Here is a 13,915-nt window from a genome sequence, read left to right on the forward strand (position 1 = left end):
GACCCCCAGCTGCAATTCGAGTGGAGTGTCCACCGGGGCTCAGGCGCTTGGCGAAAGTCCGTCATTGCTCTGTGGCCCAATGCTGGCAAATGCGCGGTCCATATCCGCCCAGGTGTATTGCACGGGGACTCACCGGGACCTCGCTTAGGTGCCGACTGAACTCTGGATGATCCTGGTGAACTGACATCATCCCGATCATTCTCTTTCCAGAATGATTGTAGAGTTATGGCTGGCATAGCGTGGAGACTAAAGATGAGCATGGACGGGGAAATCATACCGATATCAAGGTAGCCTGCAACAAGTAGAATGTAAGGGCCTAGGGCCTTGTAGATGTCAATGGCAAAGCAAAGTAGTCGTGCTGACACGAGATGAAATGGCCTAAGTCGATGTCTTTGCGGGGTTTACACCCGGCGCTTCCCCAGGTTCTGTTTCTTCTGGTTTCTTGCCTCCTAATCTTTTCCTTGAAACTTGCCCTGGACTGTCTATCTTGTCCACGACAATTGAACCCATATCTTTCTAACATGCGCCCTCTCGTGTCAATTTAGCCCTCAATTTCATCATGGACCTTGCCTCACCCCCTAAACCATCGAAACAGGCGTGCGACAACTGTCGCCGACGAAAGATCAAATGCTCGCGCGAGCTGCCCTGCGACAAATGCCAACATCTGCTACTCTCCTGCTCCTATAGCGACGTATTGCGCCGAAAAGGTCCCAAGTTCCGCACTCTCTATCCCCTGGCTCCCATCCATCCGCTGTCTCGGCGTGATGCAGTCCCCGAGCAGGTCCATCCCGACAAAGACATCACCGATCCACCCGCATGCCGGATCAGCTCACCCACCTCACCGGCTTTCACCGTGCCCGACCCGCAATACTCGACGCCCGACTTGTCGGAAACATTCTCGCAATTGCCGCCGGATCTGGTCTCGTCGCCAGACTCAACCGATTCAACCGTGGAATCGACCAATGGATATGCCCTGCCACATGCGCGGCGTCTCTCGCCTCAGATTCTACTAGCGCACGTCAATGTCTACCTCAAGTACCTATTCCCGATTATGCCTGTCGTGCGCAGTGAGCAGCTGCGATTGGACAGCCATCAGCCCGGGCGGCTATCGGCGCGACGATATGCCTTTCTGGCATCTCTGTGTGCGGCCACGCATATTCAATTGAAGCTAGATGGAGCGACGCCAGTTCCGGACCCGATCCGACTGCAGAAATTGGGCAGCGCTCATTCGGCGATGTCAGGAGAAGAGCTACTATCAGAAGCTGTGCGGGCGCAGCGCGAATGCGATGTGGTGGAGGATCTGAGCCTCGAAACTCTTTTGACTTCCTTCTTTCTTTTCGCTGCCTATGGGAATCTTGACAAGCAGGACCATGCGTGGTTTTACTTGTGTCAGGCTACCTCGATGGTGTTTACCCTGGGCCTCCATCGCGAATCCACATATGCGAGATACGGTGCGGAAGAAGCGGAGGAGAGGCGGCGCGTGTTCTGGCTGTTGTTTATTACAGAAAGGTGAGTATCCCATCATCTGGTACTTTCCCACCATAGTCCCCTAATCATCGCCGCAGAGGATATGCGCTCCAACAATCCAAGCCAGTCATGCTCCGCAGCTCCATCCACAAGCCGCATGTGCTTTGCTCCGAAGATCCTATTCTAGCCTACGGCTTCATCAACCTGATCAACATATTCGAGCAACTGACTGTCAACCTCTATGACTGGGTCTCAGCCGGCGGCGGCGATGGGATCCTGGAGCGACCACCCACATCCGCCATCCAATCGAGTCTGTGCAAAACAATTTCACTAGACGGGGTCCTTGAGATTCAGCAAGTTGATATCTTGATCACGCAACAGTGGCTGCAGGCGATGATGTGGAAGTTATCGATGAACCATGCCACACAACCCGGCTCGCGCGACGACGCAGTCCTTCCCTTCCATCTACCAGTGCTGGTTGGCAAAGCCGTAATGAGCGTCATCGGAGCCGCATCCCAAGGGGCGGTCGATGCGCACGGCATTGGTATGGTAAGTGATTGCCCAGCGGCCGAGCGCCAGACTCACATGCTGACCGTGGTATTCTTGAACCACAGGAACAAAAGCTGTTTGACATGGGCACCTCCGTCGCCGATGTGACACGGTCCCTGGGGTCGAAATCAGTCCACCGACTGGCCGAGTCGGCTATCGACCCTCACGAGCTACTCTGGGGAATCCTGCAAACCCTCTCTCAAATCCGCGGCTCGCCCTCCTACCTGTTTCCGTCATTACTGGAGCGCTGTAAAACTGTTCTAGGATTGGACTGCACTATCACAATAGGCAATTTCCTTCCGACTCTGGGGGCTGCCGAGCTTGACTACCTGGCCTCGTGGTCTGGCGAGCATCAGTGGCCTTTGTCGGCTGCCGGCCCTGATGACATGGATATTCCCATTGATCAAGAAAGGGCTCGAGGACCTCATTTGCCCGCTGCGCCAGAAAGTTCGCCAGGCATGGGGTTTCAAGCCTGTCTGCTGAAATGAGCAGTCAGTGTTTCGATGTTGTTTTTGTGTTATGATACCACCCGGAGTTTATATAGACCTGATTTTTGTACATGGCATTGGAGATCGAAGATGCATCGAGGGCATTTCCTTGGGTACTTCAATCAAGTGCCAATTCAAACAAATTCGAGCAAATAGATGTGCAGTTGACGATCGATCTTGAGGATGCGGTAGCTGCGAGATCAAACGGGCTTGGCGTGTTTGTCTCGGCATCGGAGATTCTAGCTTCATCTTTTGAACTTCCGCCATGGTCCAAGTGTGGTAGGAATTGCCTTGACATTTTTTTAAATTCATTAGCTTTGCTGACTAGGAAAGTTACAGAGACCAATTTCGAGAAGTCCGTTACAACAACGTCCCAGCAGGCCAATTCTGCTCTGAGGCTTCATTGCTCACCCCGATCTCTTCCTGGCTCCGAAATGGCCTCCCTGCGACTTCGGTCCCTGCCTCTGCGGGCACGTCGCTCTGCGCCAATAGTCGCAGCAACTCGATCCTCATTATGCCGACCTCGACCTTCAATGACAACCAGCACCTCAAGCACCCGCACCCACTCCACATCCTCCGTTTCCGCCGATGAACTCTCCCACTTCTCCGCGCTCGCCAGCTCCTGGTGGGACCCAATGGGCCCCTCGCGCATTTTGCATCTGATGAACCCACTCCGGCATGAATTCATCGCCTCCTGTCTCGCAGACGGCTCGCCTGCGCCTCCCAGCTCTGATTCCAACTCCACCAATCCGGCAGACCTCCACTACCTAGACGTTGGCTGCGGCGGCGGCATCTTCGCCGAATCACTCGCGCGCACCATTCCCCTCGACTCCTCTGCTTCCGCACCGACAGCAACGCGCGCCGCCTCCATGACCGCTGTCGACCCCTCCACAACACTCATCCAGATCGCGCGCGACCACGCGCGAACCGACCCGGCGGTCGATGCGCACCTGCGCAGCGGCCGATTCCAGTATCTGAACACAACACTGGAAGATGTTATTGCACCGCAATCTTCCACGTCTGCATCTACACCCGGCGCACCTTCACCACAATCCTCTTCTTCATCTCCGTCCTCACCCTCACCCCAATTCGACATAGTCACCCTCTTCGAAGTCCTCGAACACATCGACCCCACGACCTCGTCGCCCCTCGGCTTCCTAACCAACTGTCTGCGCACCCTCAAACCAGGCGGTTGGCTAATCGGCTCGACCATCTCGCGCACCTTCCCTTCCTTTGTCTTGAACCAGGTCATCGCCGAGGCGCCCTGGCCCATCGGCGTCGTGCCGCGCGGGACCCATGAGTGGAACAAGTTTGTGAACCCGCCCGAGGTGCATGGCTGGGTGCAAGAGGGACTGATGCGTGCGGCGGATACGTCGACAAGGCGCGGTGGTCCCAGTGACCTGGAGGGTATGCAATGGAAGTGTGTAGGTGCCGTGTATGTGCCTGGCTTGGGGTGGAAGATGGTGCCCGGGGCTGAGGAGTGGGGGAATTATTTCTGGGCTGTGAGGAAGGGCGATGCTCCTGTATAAATAGCTGGATATCTCAATATCTCATACTTTGTCTTTTTTAGGTTAATTAGCATAGACGCGCATAAAATTCCGCATTTACTATCAGAAACCATTGGATATTTGAGCATCACACATAGCCTATAGAACTGCATCTGGCCATCCCCAAACTCCACTCACAAAGCCCAGCCCAGTAACCCAGCCTGAAGCATTCACCACGAACTGTTCAGCGAGTGGAACTGAAGTAAAAGTCCAAGTCAAGGCACCCAGCGACACAGCAACACCAACATATCATTACGCTGGTGATGATGCACTGGATCAGGGGGCCACGCCTGGCTTGCGCTTCTATCGAGAAGCCCTTGGGCGTGGCATGTGCGAGGCAGAGAAGACATTTGAAACGTACGTGTCGACTCCCACGGGGTTCAGTATGTATGCGAAAGAGCAGCTGCACGTTAAGTACCCTTGTCAGGGCTTAAATGTCTTGCGAGAGTTTTGACTGATTACATCTAGTGTTCTTGTGACTAGGCTGCACAGGCGGCCAACATTCAGTACTGGCAAGAGCACGAGAAAGGCGGACATTTCTCGTCTTTGGAGAGACCGGACCTGTTTGTGGTTGATCTTCGGCAATTTTTCTCTTCGCCTGTGGTTCTCAAGGCTCTTTACCGCAAGTAGATTGATTAAACTGTACTGAAATAGTTATTTGAATAGACAACATTGAAGTGCCTTCTCATGTTGAATGTAGGGGTTGATTATATTGCATTTCTCAACGACTTCTAACTGCTATGGCATCACATTTGATAATGCCATATATCTTGGGGCCAATCTCGGAAGCACGACTATATACTGGATTGTTGGAGAGATAAACTGTAGATGGCAAGGGAAAGAGAGGATAGAATGCATGATGATTTTTTCCTGTCCATAATTCATAAACTATTTTAAAACAAAGAACAGTGATACCCCCAGTGCTAAACTCCAATCAACGCCCGAGCCCATCCCAGCACCATGAACATAAAACAACTCATGCCAACAGTAAAAGATGCAAAAAGGTTCTACCAACGTAGGTTGACATACCCCCCCTTCCCTCCATCTAGTCCTGGTTCTCACTCTCCGCAGGCTTCTTTTTCTTCTTCTTGTTGTTATTCTTCTTCTTCCCACCCGCAGGAGGCTGCGGCACACTGAGCGTGCCCTGCACAACATCATCGCCTTGACCCTGCAGACGCTGCGACCCGCTAATGAAAAAGGTCAAGTCGCGATTCTGCTCAACCAAGTCCGCATGCGCGGCATTGAGCTTATCAGCCTCAACGGTAAGTGTTTTAATCCGGTCCAGCATGCTTTGGTTCATGGTCTTTTCCTCGTTCCAGTTCCTTTCCATCTGGCGCGCTAGCGACTCGAACTTGTCGGCACGCTTCTGGGCGCGGTCTCGTTGGCGCTCCAGCGCAGGAACAGTATCCGTGGTCAGAGTGTCGTATTGGGACTGTAGATCTGTGAGCTGCGAGCTGGCGGCGCTGGCGGCGTCCTCGGCGGCGGTGGCAGCGGCGCTGGCTTGAGATGCTTTGTCGGCGGCGCGCTCAACGATCTCTTCGAAATAGGCGCGCTGGCTTTCCAGTTGGTTGGTGAGGAGGTGGGTGTATTCAACGCTCATGTTCTCGAGTTTCTCGCGCGGGACGGCGTCGGCCCAGTCGGGTGGGTCGAGGGCGCTGTGGTCGGCGGCTGGGAGTTCCACGAGCTTGCCGTCGGTTTTGCTCTGGATGATGCGGTGCACGTAGGCGTCGCCGACATAGTCCCATACTCGTTGCGAGTTCAGGTCCATTGCGAACGCGTGTGTGGTTTCTTTCCAGTGTTCGAAGGCGTGCGCTCCGTCATATCGACCGCAGCCGACTTTCCCGCAGATGAGGCATGCCCATAGATTTGCTTCTGAGTGGCATACGCTGCACTCGGCAGGTTCATCCTCAGGCTGGATGCCGGCGCTGCTTTTCCGGAAGTCGTCCTGCGTGTACCGGCACACGGGACAGCCGCTTCCTTTCCATTTTTGAAGACATGTGCAATGAAAAACGTGTTGGCAAATAATCGTCAAGAGCCCCGTCGTCTCGTCCATGCGCTCAAGGCAGACAGGACAGGTGGGTAGCTCGATCAATGCGGGGGTGGGTGGCGCAAGAGGTTTCATAGACAGAGTGGCCTGTCCTGTCCCCGAGACCGATGGGCGTGGCCCCGGTGGCTGGTTCTGGGAGGGAGGAAGAGTACCCAGTTCAGCGGGTGACAAAGCAGACGGAGATCCGGGGTCAACGACCTGGATCTCAACCGTTTTGACGAACACCACATGGCAGGTTTCAGGCTAGCCGAGTCAGTAAAAAAAGAAGACAGCGAAGAGTGCGGGAATTCTCAAAGCTTACCTCCATACTGTTGAACACCTTACCATTCCACTCTTTCTGCCAGTCTTGAGCCTTCCGCGCACTCCGAAATTTCATCAAAACCATATACCGATTGGCGCGCGCAGTCCTGATCATACGGAAATGGCTAACATCGTCCATCGTTCGCTCGCCCATAAACCCCAAAAAGTCCGACGGAGAGAGATACGAGGGCACAGCGAGGATGCATAGCGTCGTGCAATCAGCATTCTCCGAATGAGCAGACGATGCCACAGTGGCAGGAAACGGGTACGCCGCACGACCAGAAGTATTATTATTCCCCACATGAGACAGCCCGCTGCTCGCGCCACCAGCCGGGGCAGTAATCTGCTGCTGCTGCTCACCCGGATGCCGAGCGGCCGCAGCAGAGCCCTTCAGGTACGTGGGGTAGTCGTCATCGTTGCCGGCAAGGTAAGGCGATTCCTCCGCATCGCGGTACAGATGCACGATGCCCCAGATACTGTCGGCGACTTTCTGGTCGAGCGGGATATAGCGGCCCTTGGTGCGCAGGCCACCCAGGATATCTGTGCCGATGCCCGCGGCGACCAGGTTATCTACCTCGACGGCAGCGGGCGCATTGCCGCATCTGGGGTTGCGTTTCGGGGGTCCAGCGTCCGGGGCGACCATGTCAATGCATTCGATGGAGATGGCGTCGAAGCGGTGGTCGGTCTCTATGGTGCCAGAGCTAGTTGAGGGTCGAGTGGATGGGGAGGAGGATGAGGAATCTGTGTCGGAGGGAGCGGGGGTGGGATAGTTGGTGTGGGGAACGGTGGTATGAGAAGAGTGTCGCGTGCGCTGCTGCTGCTGCTGCGACAGATGGGTTGCTGCGCCAGAAGGAATATAGCTCTGAGTGGGAGTATGCGGTTCGCGTCCCGTTCCTGGCGGGGCACGACTGGAGCGAAATTGGATCGGCGTCTGGAATGGCAGCAGAGCTTCCCTTGCGGAGTCTAAGGCCAGAGACAGGGAGTTTGCGGCGCTCGTGTGGTCAGATGGACGGAGAAGGAGTTCAAGGCTGAGATGATAGAAGTAAGCGGGCATCCCGGGCGATGGCTCACATTATTCCCCCAGAAAAGCCCGGAGGGTATGAAAGCCAAAAGTGTCGAAAAGTGTCCCGGTTGACCCACCGATAGGCGATAAGCAGTGTACTTAGCTAAGCCGTTGTAGCCTTCCCAGAAAGGAAGTCGGTTGGTGGCGAGAGGCAAAACTAGGGTGGCATTTATAATATGAGATGTAAAAGCGTGCTTGTTGTACCACAAAAAGACTACGTGATATATTGATTTTTGAGTTTCTTGGTGTATACGTGACGTTCATTTATTAAGTAACCCTGAGTATTCTCTTTGGAAAGCGCACCCCCCAAATCGCTCTAGCAAAAATATTAGAAAGAATATCTAGAGAAACAATTAGAGAAATTCTCTAAAAAAAGAACTTTAAAGAATAAGCCTATAGTATTTAACTCTTACTCTCTATCATGCCTCCTACAGCTACCCGAGCGAAGTGAGGGTCAACGGCTTATATGAGGGCCTATTCTGTTGTGGCGTTTAGATGTAACCACAGAAGCCCATGATATGCCCGAATATTGAGGCTACAGAAGCCAACTACAAATTACGAGGGAAGAACGCAAATGACTAGCAACTGGGCCTTGAGTCAATTCGTAGATAAGAAAACTATGGAATACCACATTCGGTGGCAAGAAAGAGAAGTATGCCCAAGGTCAACCGTGTTGAAAAAGAAAAGAGAAGCCTTGGCTTCGAAACCGACCAAACGCCATGCAGGTCATGTAGAACCCATCGTAGTCGAGAGAAGCATCGTAAATCAGATCAGGAGTTTAGTGACCGCCACGCAGACGGAGCACCAGGTGGAGCGTGCTCTCCTTCTGAATGTTGTAGTCAGAGAGCGTGCGCCCATCCTCCAGCTGCTTACCAGCGAAGATAAGACGCTGCTGGTCCGGGGGGATACCCTCCTTATCTTGGATCTTCGACTTGACGTTGTCGATGGTGTCGGAGCTCTCCACTTCCAGAGTGATGGTTTTGCCGGTCAGGGTCTTGACAAAAATCTGCATACCACCACGGAGACGCAGGACAAGGTGCAGAGTGGATTCCTTCTGGATGTTGTAGTCGGACAAGGTGCGGCCATCCTCCAGTTGCTTGCCAGCAAAGATGAGACGCTGCTGGTCAGGGGGAATCCCCTCCTTGTCTTGGATCTTGGACTTCACGTTGTCGATCGTGTCGGAACTCTCAACCTCTAGAGTGATCGTCTTGCCAGTGAGGGTCTTGACGAAGATCTGCATACCACCGCGCAGGCGAAGAACCAGGTGCAGGGTAGACTCCTTCTGGATGTTGTAGTCGGACAGAGTACGGCCATCCTCCAGCTGCTTACCAGCGAAGATAAGACGCTGCTGGTCAGGCGGGATACCCTCCTTGTCCTGAATCTTCGACTTGACGTTGTCAATGGTGTCGGAGGACTCAACCTCGAGGGTGATGGTCTTGCCGGTGAGAGTCTTGACGACTGTGGCAAAAGTCAGTATGAACCAAATAATAGAGGTGGATAGCTGGGAAACGTACAGATCTGCATGCCACCGCGCAGGCGCAGGACCAGGTGCAGGGTAGACTCCTTCTGGATGTTGTAGTCGGACAGAGTACGGCCGTCCTCCAGCTGCTTACCCGCGAAAATCAGGCGCTGCTGGTCAGGCGGGATACCCTCCTTGTCCTGAATCTTCGACTTGACGTTGTCGATGGTATCGCTGGACTCGACCTCGAGGGTGATGGTCTTGCCAGTAACTGAGGGAGAAAGTCAGAAAGGGGAACAGGTGTCAAAGAAAGATGGGAGACTCCTGATTCGGAGGCTCATCCAGGCTGGAGATAAAACTCACGAGTCTTGACGAAGATCTGCATGATGGCGAGATGAAGAGTGATTCGGAGTTGATGGAGTTGGCAGGTTAGAAGAGTGGGAAGGGTGAAAGGAATTGCGGATAGTCGCAAAGAAGGGGGAAAGAGAAAAGCCGGTGGCAGGAAGAGAGGGGGAAATGAGGTTTAAGTACGGATGAGGGGGCGAAGGGTCTTAGTCAGAAGAGTGACGCGAGATGGGCTGGCGATGGGAAACTGCTAGAAACCCGGATGAGTCAAGGTGCCTGGCCTTTCCGGCTTCTACCTATCTTTCATTGACGCCACCACTGAAAACTCCGACAACCCAATCAGAAAAATAAAATAATTATAATGAATATGGCGGTGCCTTTCAAGTACTATTATTATCCATCCGCCACTGTTCCTGCTAAATTAACTATGGATGGCCATAATGATCTCGGGAGCCTGGTTGCAGCCTTCCCCATTCCAAGACGATGACGTGTGAGCGGCTTATCGCAAAAAGAGGGGGGTGGACCTTGATGGAGCGCGCTAACGAGGTACCTGTACGGGGCTGGACACGGCCGCCGCCCTGCGCCCCTTTGTACCCGTACTTGGCCTGTACTCATCAGGTGACCCGGTGATCACCAGATCCGGCACTCGGGCAAACCTGCCTAATTGGTACCTCAGGCACAAGAGTACACCCTGCCTCGATCTGTGCCAGTCTACTGATGGGCTACCATATTCTCCCAAAGACCTCATCGCATAAGTCGAAAAACAATTGAGGTATTGGCTATGCACGGTCAAGACGGAAAGTATATCACAAAAAAAGATCGGCAAATCCTCCCTGGTCCGACGCCGGGTTCCCTCCAGCGCTCCGGATCCAAAACATTCAAGATCAACCACAGAGAATGTGACAACCGGTGCAGGAAACAACAACCTGTCTTCGGCTCTGAGGCTCGTCATCTTTTTTTGGGCTTTCTGTGTCTTTTTTGGGGGGATTTTCTGGTTTGGTTTCGGCGGTTGTTGATTTGGTTTTTTTTTTTTGAAATTCTTCTGCCCGGGATATGGCTGGGTCTCAAGAGGCGCAAGTGAAAAACATTGCAAACAAAACAGAAAACAACACCTTCGGCCGTACACAGTCATAAGTCGTGATCCTCGTTCATCGCTGGTGTAAAACTATGCGAGAAAGAGAAAAAGAATATACCACAAAAAAACAAGATAGAAAACAACTCGGCTCAGAAATAAAACACCAGATCGAACACACAAGAGATATGGAAAAGGAAAACAGTAAAGAGTAACGAAAAAAAAAATAAAAGAAAGTCGGTTCCACAGGAACCATGCAGACAACACTCGCGCAAAACACATAGACACAGACATAAGGGAGATATCGCTCGGAGTCTCGTCCTGGAAATCATAAGGACCGGAACAGACGCGCTCGCGCATCGTCACGACCATGCATTCGCATTTTTCTCATCCAGATCGTACGAAGGAATTTCAATTGCTGGAAGAGGCACTCGCTGTGAGAAAACACTGGAAGTGATAGACCGTGGAAAGTATCATCGTCATCATCATGCGCATGCGCATGCGCATCGTGGGATCGTCTCTAGTTCGCGCGAATCACAAGTCGAGACACAAATTTATTGGATAAACAGTCAAAGTCGTTACGGTTGAATTTGGAGTTGGTGCGGCCACGCAGGTAGCTCTCTGTGAGATGGTCAGCCTTGAACGGGAACAACATGAAACAAAAGTGTCGTTGTAATAGAACCTACCATGTTGTTCGACATGCTGGCGGACCTCGGTCATGGTGTTGCACACATCGGGGTTCGAGTACAGCAGCTGGTGGTGCTTCTGCGAGTCCCACTCGGTGAAGGGAGGCAGCTTCTGTGAGATAGCCTGGAATAGGCCAACAATTACACCGACGGGCGTAGTCTCCATGTCATTACAGAACTTCTCCACGGCAGACTGGTCTGGCGTGCGGTAGTGGCAGTCGAACTGCATCTCCTCCCACACGGCCAACAGAATCGAAGCCAAGATAAAGATAGTCGGCCAGTTCTTCAGCTTGTCACCGCTGTACACGCTGGAGTAGAGCGATGAGAGCTCCTCCAGCACATCCTTCTGCAGCTCACGCCACATGCTCGCCATGGCGCACTTGATCTGGAAGTTGATCATCACCGGGGCCATGGTCTTGCCCCTGAATTTGGAGCTGGCGCTATTGATCTTGCCCAGGAAGCCTTCTTCCTCGCCAATCCCTTCCACCATCGTCACATGCAGGGTCAGATTGTAAGCGATGATGAGCTTGAGTGCTTTGCGAATAACGGGCAGCTTGGTGCGGTAGTAGTATCGGAAGGCGGTCTTGAGCATCTGGGTCAGGAAGGGAGTGCCCTCGAAGTAGTCATCGACAAACTTTTCAAAGGTGCCGTTGCCATCGATGTGGCGGTCCAGATAGTCCGACAGGGTCGCGTGTGAGATGCCCTCCATGCCTGCGGAGAGCTTGGCTGTCTCGACATCGTACTGCGTCGGCTCGCGGTGCATGCTCTCGACCCAGTCAATGCTGAAGCATTGCTCGTCACGCACGTAGACCTCACGAGCGTTGATGGGCAGGACCTGTCCGTACCCATGGGTGATAAAGAGGGTGCGCTCCTGGTCCGAGAATCCCTTGATGTTGCCCACCGAGAAGCCCATCGAGATGTGGCGCTCATAGTCCGCTTTCCAATCCTTCATAAAGTACCCGATTTCCTTGATATCAATCCGGGTACACGGCACCTGCCATAGCCGAGCATGGGACGGCTGGCATCCCCCACACGGCTCACCCTTGTCACAAGTCTTCTTGAGGAACTTGCAGCGCAGACATGCCCGCAGCTTTCGAATCTCGCTGGCTTGCTTCCGCTGGTCGGGCTTGAGGGGACCCTTGCGTTTCCCGACGCGCTTCTCGGAGTCGGGCTTTCCGACTTGAGACTGCTTGCGAACCTTGGTCTCGGCGGTTTTGGCGGCAATGGGGCTCTTACGGGAGGGTTTGCGGCTGGGAGGTGATGCGGAAGATGCGTGAGAAGAGCCAGACGAGCGAGTGGGCGAGGTGGACTTCTTGAGGGGAACCGGGATCGGCCGCACCATGGCACTGGGGCTGACGGCTGACGGGGAGCGAGACCCTGAGGACGAGTGCTCGTCCGGCACATGCCGCGGCATTGAGCTGGCTGTGGGAGGTGTGCCTGTCAGACCGACGGGGTGGTGGTTATAGGGCAAGTCCAGGTTGGTATCCGAGATGGGCGAACTGCTGGGGTTGGCGATATCCACAAAACTGCCATAGGAGGTCGAGTAGGACGACTCGGAGAGACTCCGGTCATGCAGCGTCTGGGTGGGGTTGACAAAGACGCCTTGTTCGGGGAAGCCGAAATCCAGCGAGCGACGGTGGTCGACAGTGCTCCAGCCATTGTCGCTGCTGGAGCTAGTGAGGGAACGGACCTCCAGATAGGTATCGGTGGGCGAGCTGCTTTCCAGGACCGGGTGCGGGGCACCATAGGGCGACACGTCGGGCAGGTCACTGGGAGGGAAAGCCATCAGATCGGCCTGGAAGTCCTGATAGGTGAAGGGCACCATGTCGACTGGCGCAGACAGCGGCAGATAGGGACCATCGAGCAGACCGGCGCTCATCTGGCCCTGGGGCCCGGACATGAGATCCACGGGCGACGACTGGATAGGCATGCCATAGCTGGCGTTGGTGAACTGAGGAGCTGACGAGGGGTCCTCAGGCGAATAAGACAGATGCTGATGTTGCTGAGTCTGTTGCAATGGTTGGAATTGCCAGTCGACCATGAGGTTCGGGTCCTGGGCCACCGACTGTTCCAGGGTGTGACCGCTGGTTTGCAACGGCGAGAGACCGTGGCCTTCTTCAGACCGTGGGGCTTGGTCTACGGCCACTGGCCATGTTTGAGGCTGGAGATAGCCTCTGGAGTCATAATCGACGCCAATGAGGCCGTCACTTGATATATCGACATTGGACATTGCGTTTCGTGATGAAAGGGAAGGGAAAAGGCAAAAGGGCCTGGATGAAAGGGCCTTCTTCAGAGAAGAGTCACACAGGCCATGGAGAAAGAGGAGACTGTGAGGCGGTGGGGGGGGACAAAGCAGCGGTGAGCCGGCGCTAGGGGAGTTGATCGTGTGGAGAGTGGAGGCTGGCTGTTTAGTGCTGTTACTGTTAGTGCCACGCTCTTTTTCTTGCTTTTTCCCAACGACTACTAGGAATGTCTTTAGCGGGTCATCTCGGCTTTTTCTTTGTTGGGATTTTGTGAGTCTGAGTCCAAGGGATCCAAGGAATCCAAGGAGTCCAAGGTAGTTCAAGGTTCTGACCGAGATGTTCAAGTTATGTCTAATCTAATGTTGTTTGTTTACATTTAGGCAGTAGTATACCCATAGATCCAAGTGTAAAGACACAAGATACCAAGGTACAATCTCAATATTGAGAACCACGGAACTGGCGAGACATACGGGAAGACGGGGAGATCAGTGGAGCCGAAAAAGAGAAAAAAAGTGTTATCGCCTAGACAGGCCGTGGCAATAAGCGCGATCGGATGATGTGATGCCTGGACAGTCCTGTCCATACTGTAATCAGATCCAATCATATCGGAGGCTGCCGACCCCCAGTCCCGTGATTCGCTGAGTGTTGG

General features: G+C 53.7%; 4 protein-coding genes across 4 annotated transcripts; 2 read left to right on the forward strand and 2 right to left on the reverse strand.

Annotated features, from left to right (window-relative positions):
• Window positions 1–559: 559 nt before the first annotated feature.
• Window positions 560–2,504, forward strand: NUU61_002619 (putative C6 transcription factor (AmyR); the record flags this gene model as incomplete). The annotated part of the gene is made up of 3 exons (XM_056653201.1): window positions 560–1,509; window positions 1,566–2,016; window positions 2,082–2,504. 3 exons carry the CDS (start codon window positions 560–562, stop codon window positions 2,502–2,504), a joined length of 1,824 nt encoding a protein of 607 aa, XP_056514268.1.
• A 434-nt stretch (window positions 2,505–2,938) lies between these two features.
• On the forward strand, window positions 2,939–4,033 carry NUU61_002620 (3-demethylubiquinone-9 3-methyltransferase; the record flags this gene model as incomplete). Its single annotated transcript, XM_056653202.1, has 1 exon — window positions 2,939–4,033. The coding sequence occupies one exon, from the start codon at window positions 2,939–2,941 to the stop codon at window positions 4,031–4,033; it is 1,095 nt and encodes a 364-aa protein (XP_056514269.1).
• Window positions 4,034–5,096: 1,063 nt separating this feature from the next.
• NUU61_002621 (putative RING and UBP finger domain protein) lies at window positions 5,097–7,452 on the reverse strand (the record flags this gene model as incomplete). The annotated part of the gene is made up of 2 exons (XM_056653203.1): window positions 5,097–6,341; window positions 6,400–7,452. The coding sequence occupies 2 exons, from the start codon at window positions 7,450–7,452 to the stop codon at window positions 5,097–5,099; spliced, it is 2,298 nt and encodes a 765-aa protein (XP_056514270.1).
• Window positions 7,453–10,857: 3,405 nt separating this feature from the next.
• Window positions 10,858–13,253, reverse strand: NUU61_002622 (Zn(II)2Cys6 transcription factor domain-containing protein; the record flags this gene model as incomplete). The annotated part of the gene is made up of 2 exons (XM_056653204.1): window positions 10,858–10,958; window positions 11,024–13,253. The coding sequence occupies 2 exons, from the start codon at window positions 13,251–13,253 to the stop codon at window positions 10,858–10,860; spliced, it is 2,331 nt and encodes a 776-aa protein (XP_056514271.1).
• Between the last annotated feature and the right edge of the window lie 662 nt (window positions 13,254–13,915).

The sequence above is a fragment of the Penicillium alfredii genome, assembly GCF_028826965.1.
Source record: "Penicillium alfredii strain IBT 34128 chromosome Unknown utg000004l_segment0_segment0, whole genome shotgun sequence".
NCBI classification, from domain to species: Eukaryota; Fungi; Ascomycota; class Eurotiomycetes; order Eurotiales; family Aspergillaceae; genus Penicillium; species Penicillium alfredii.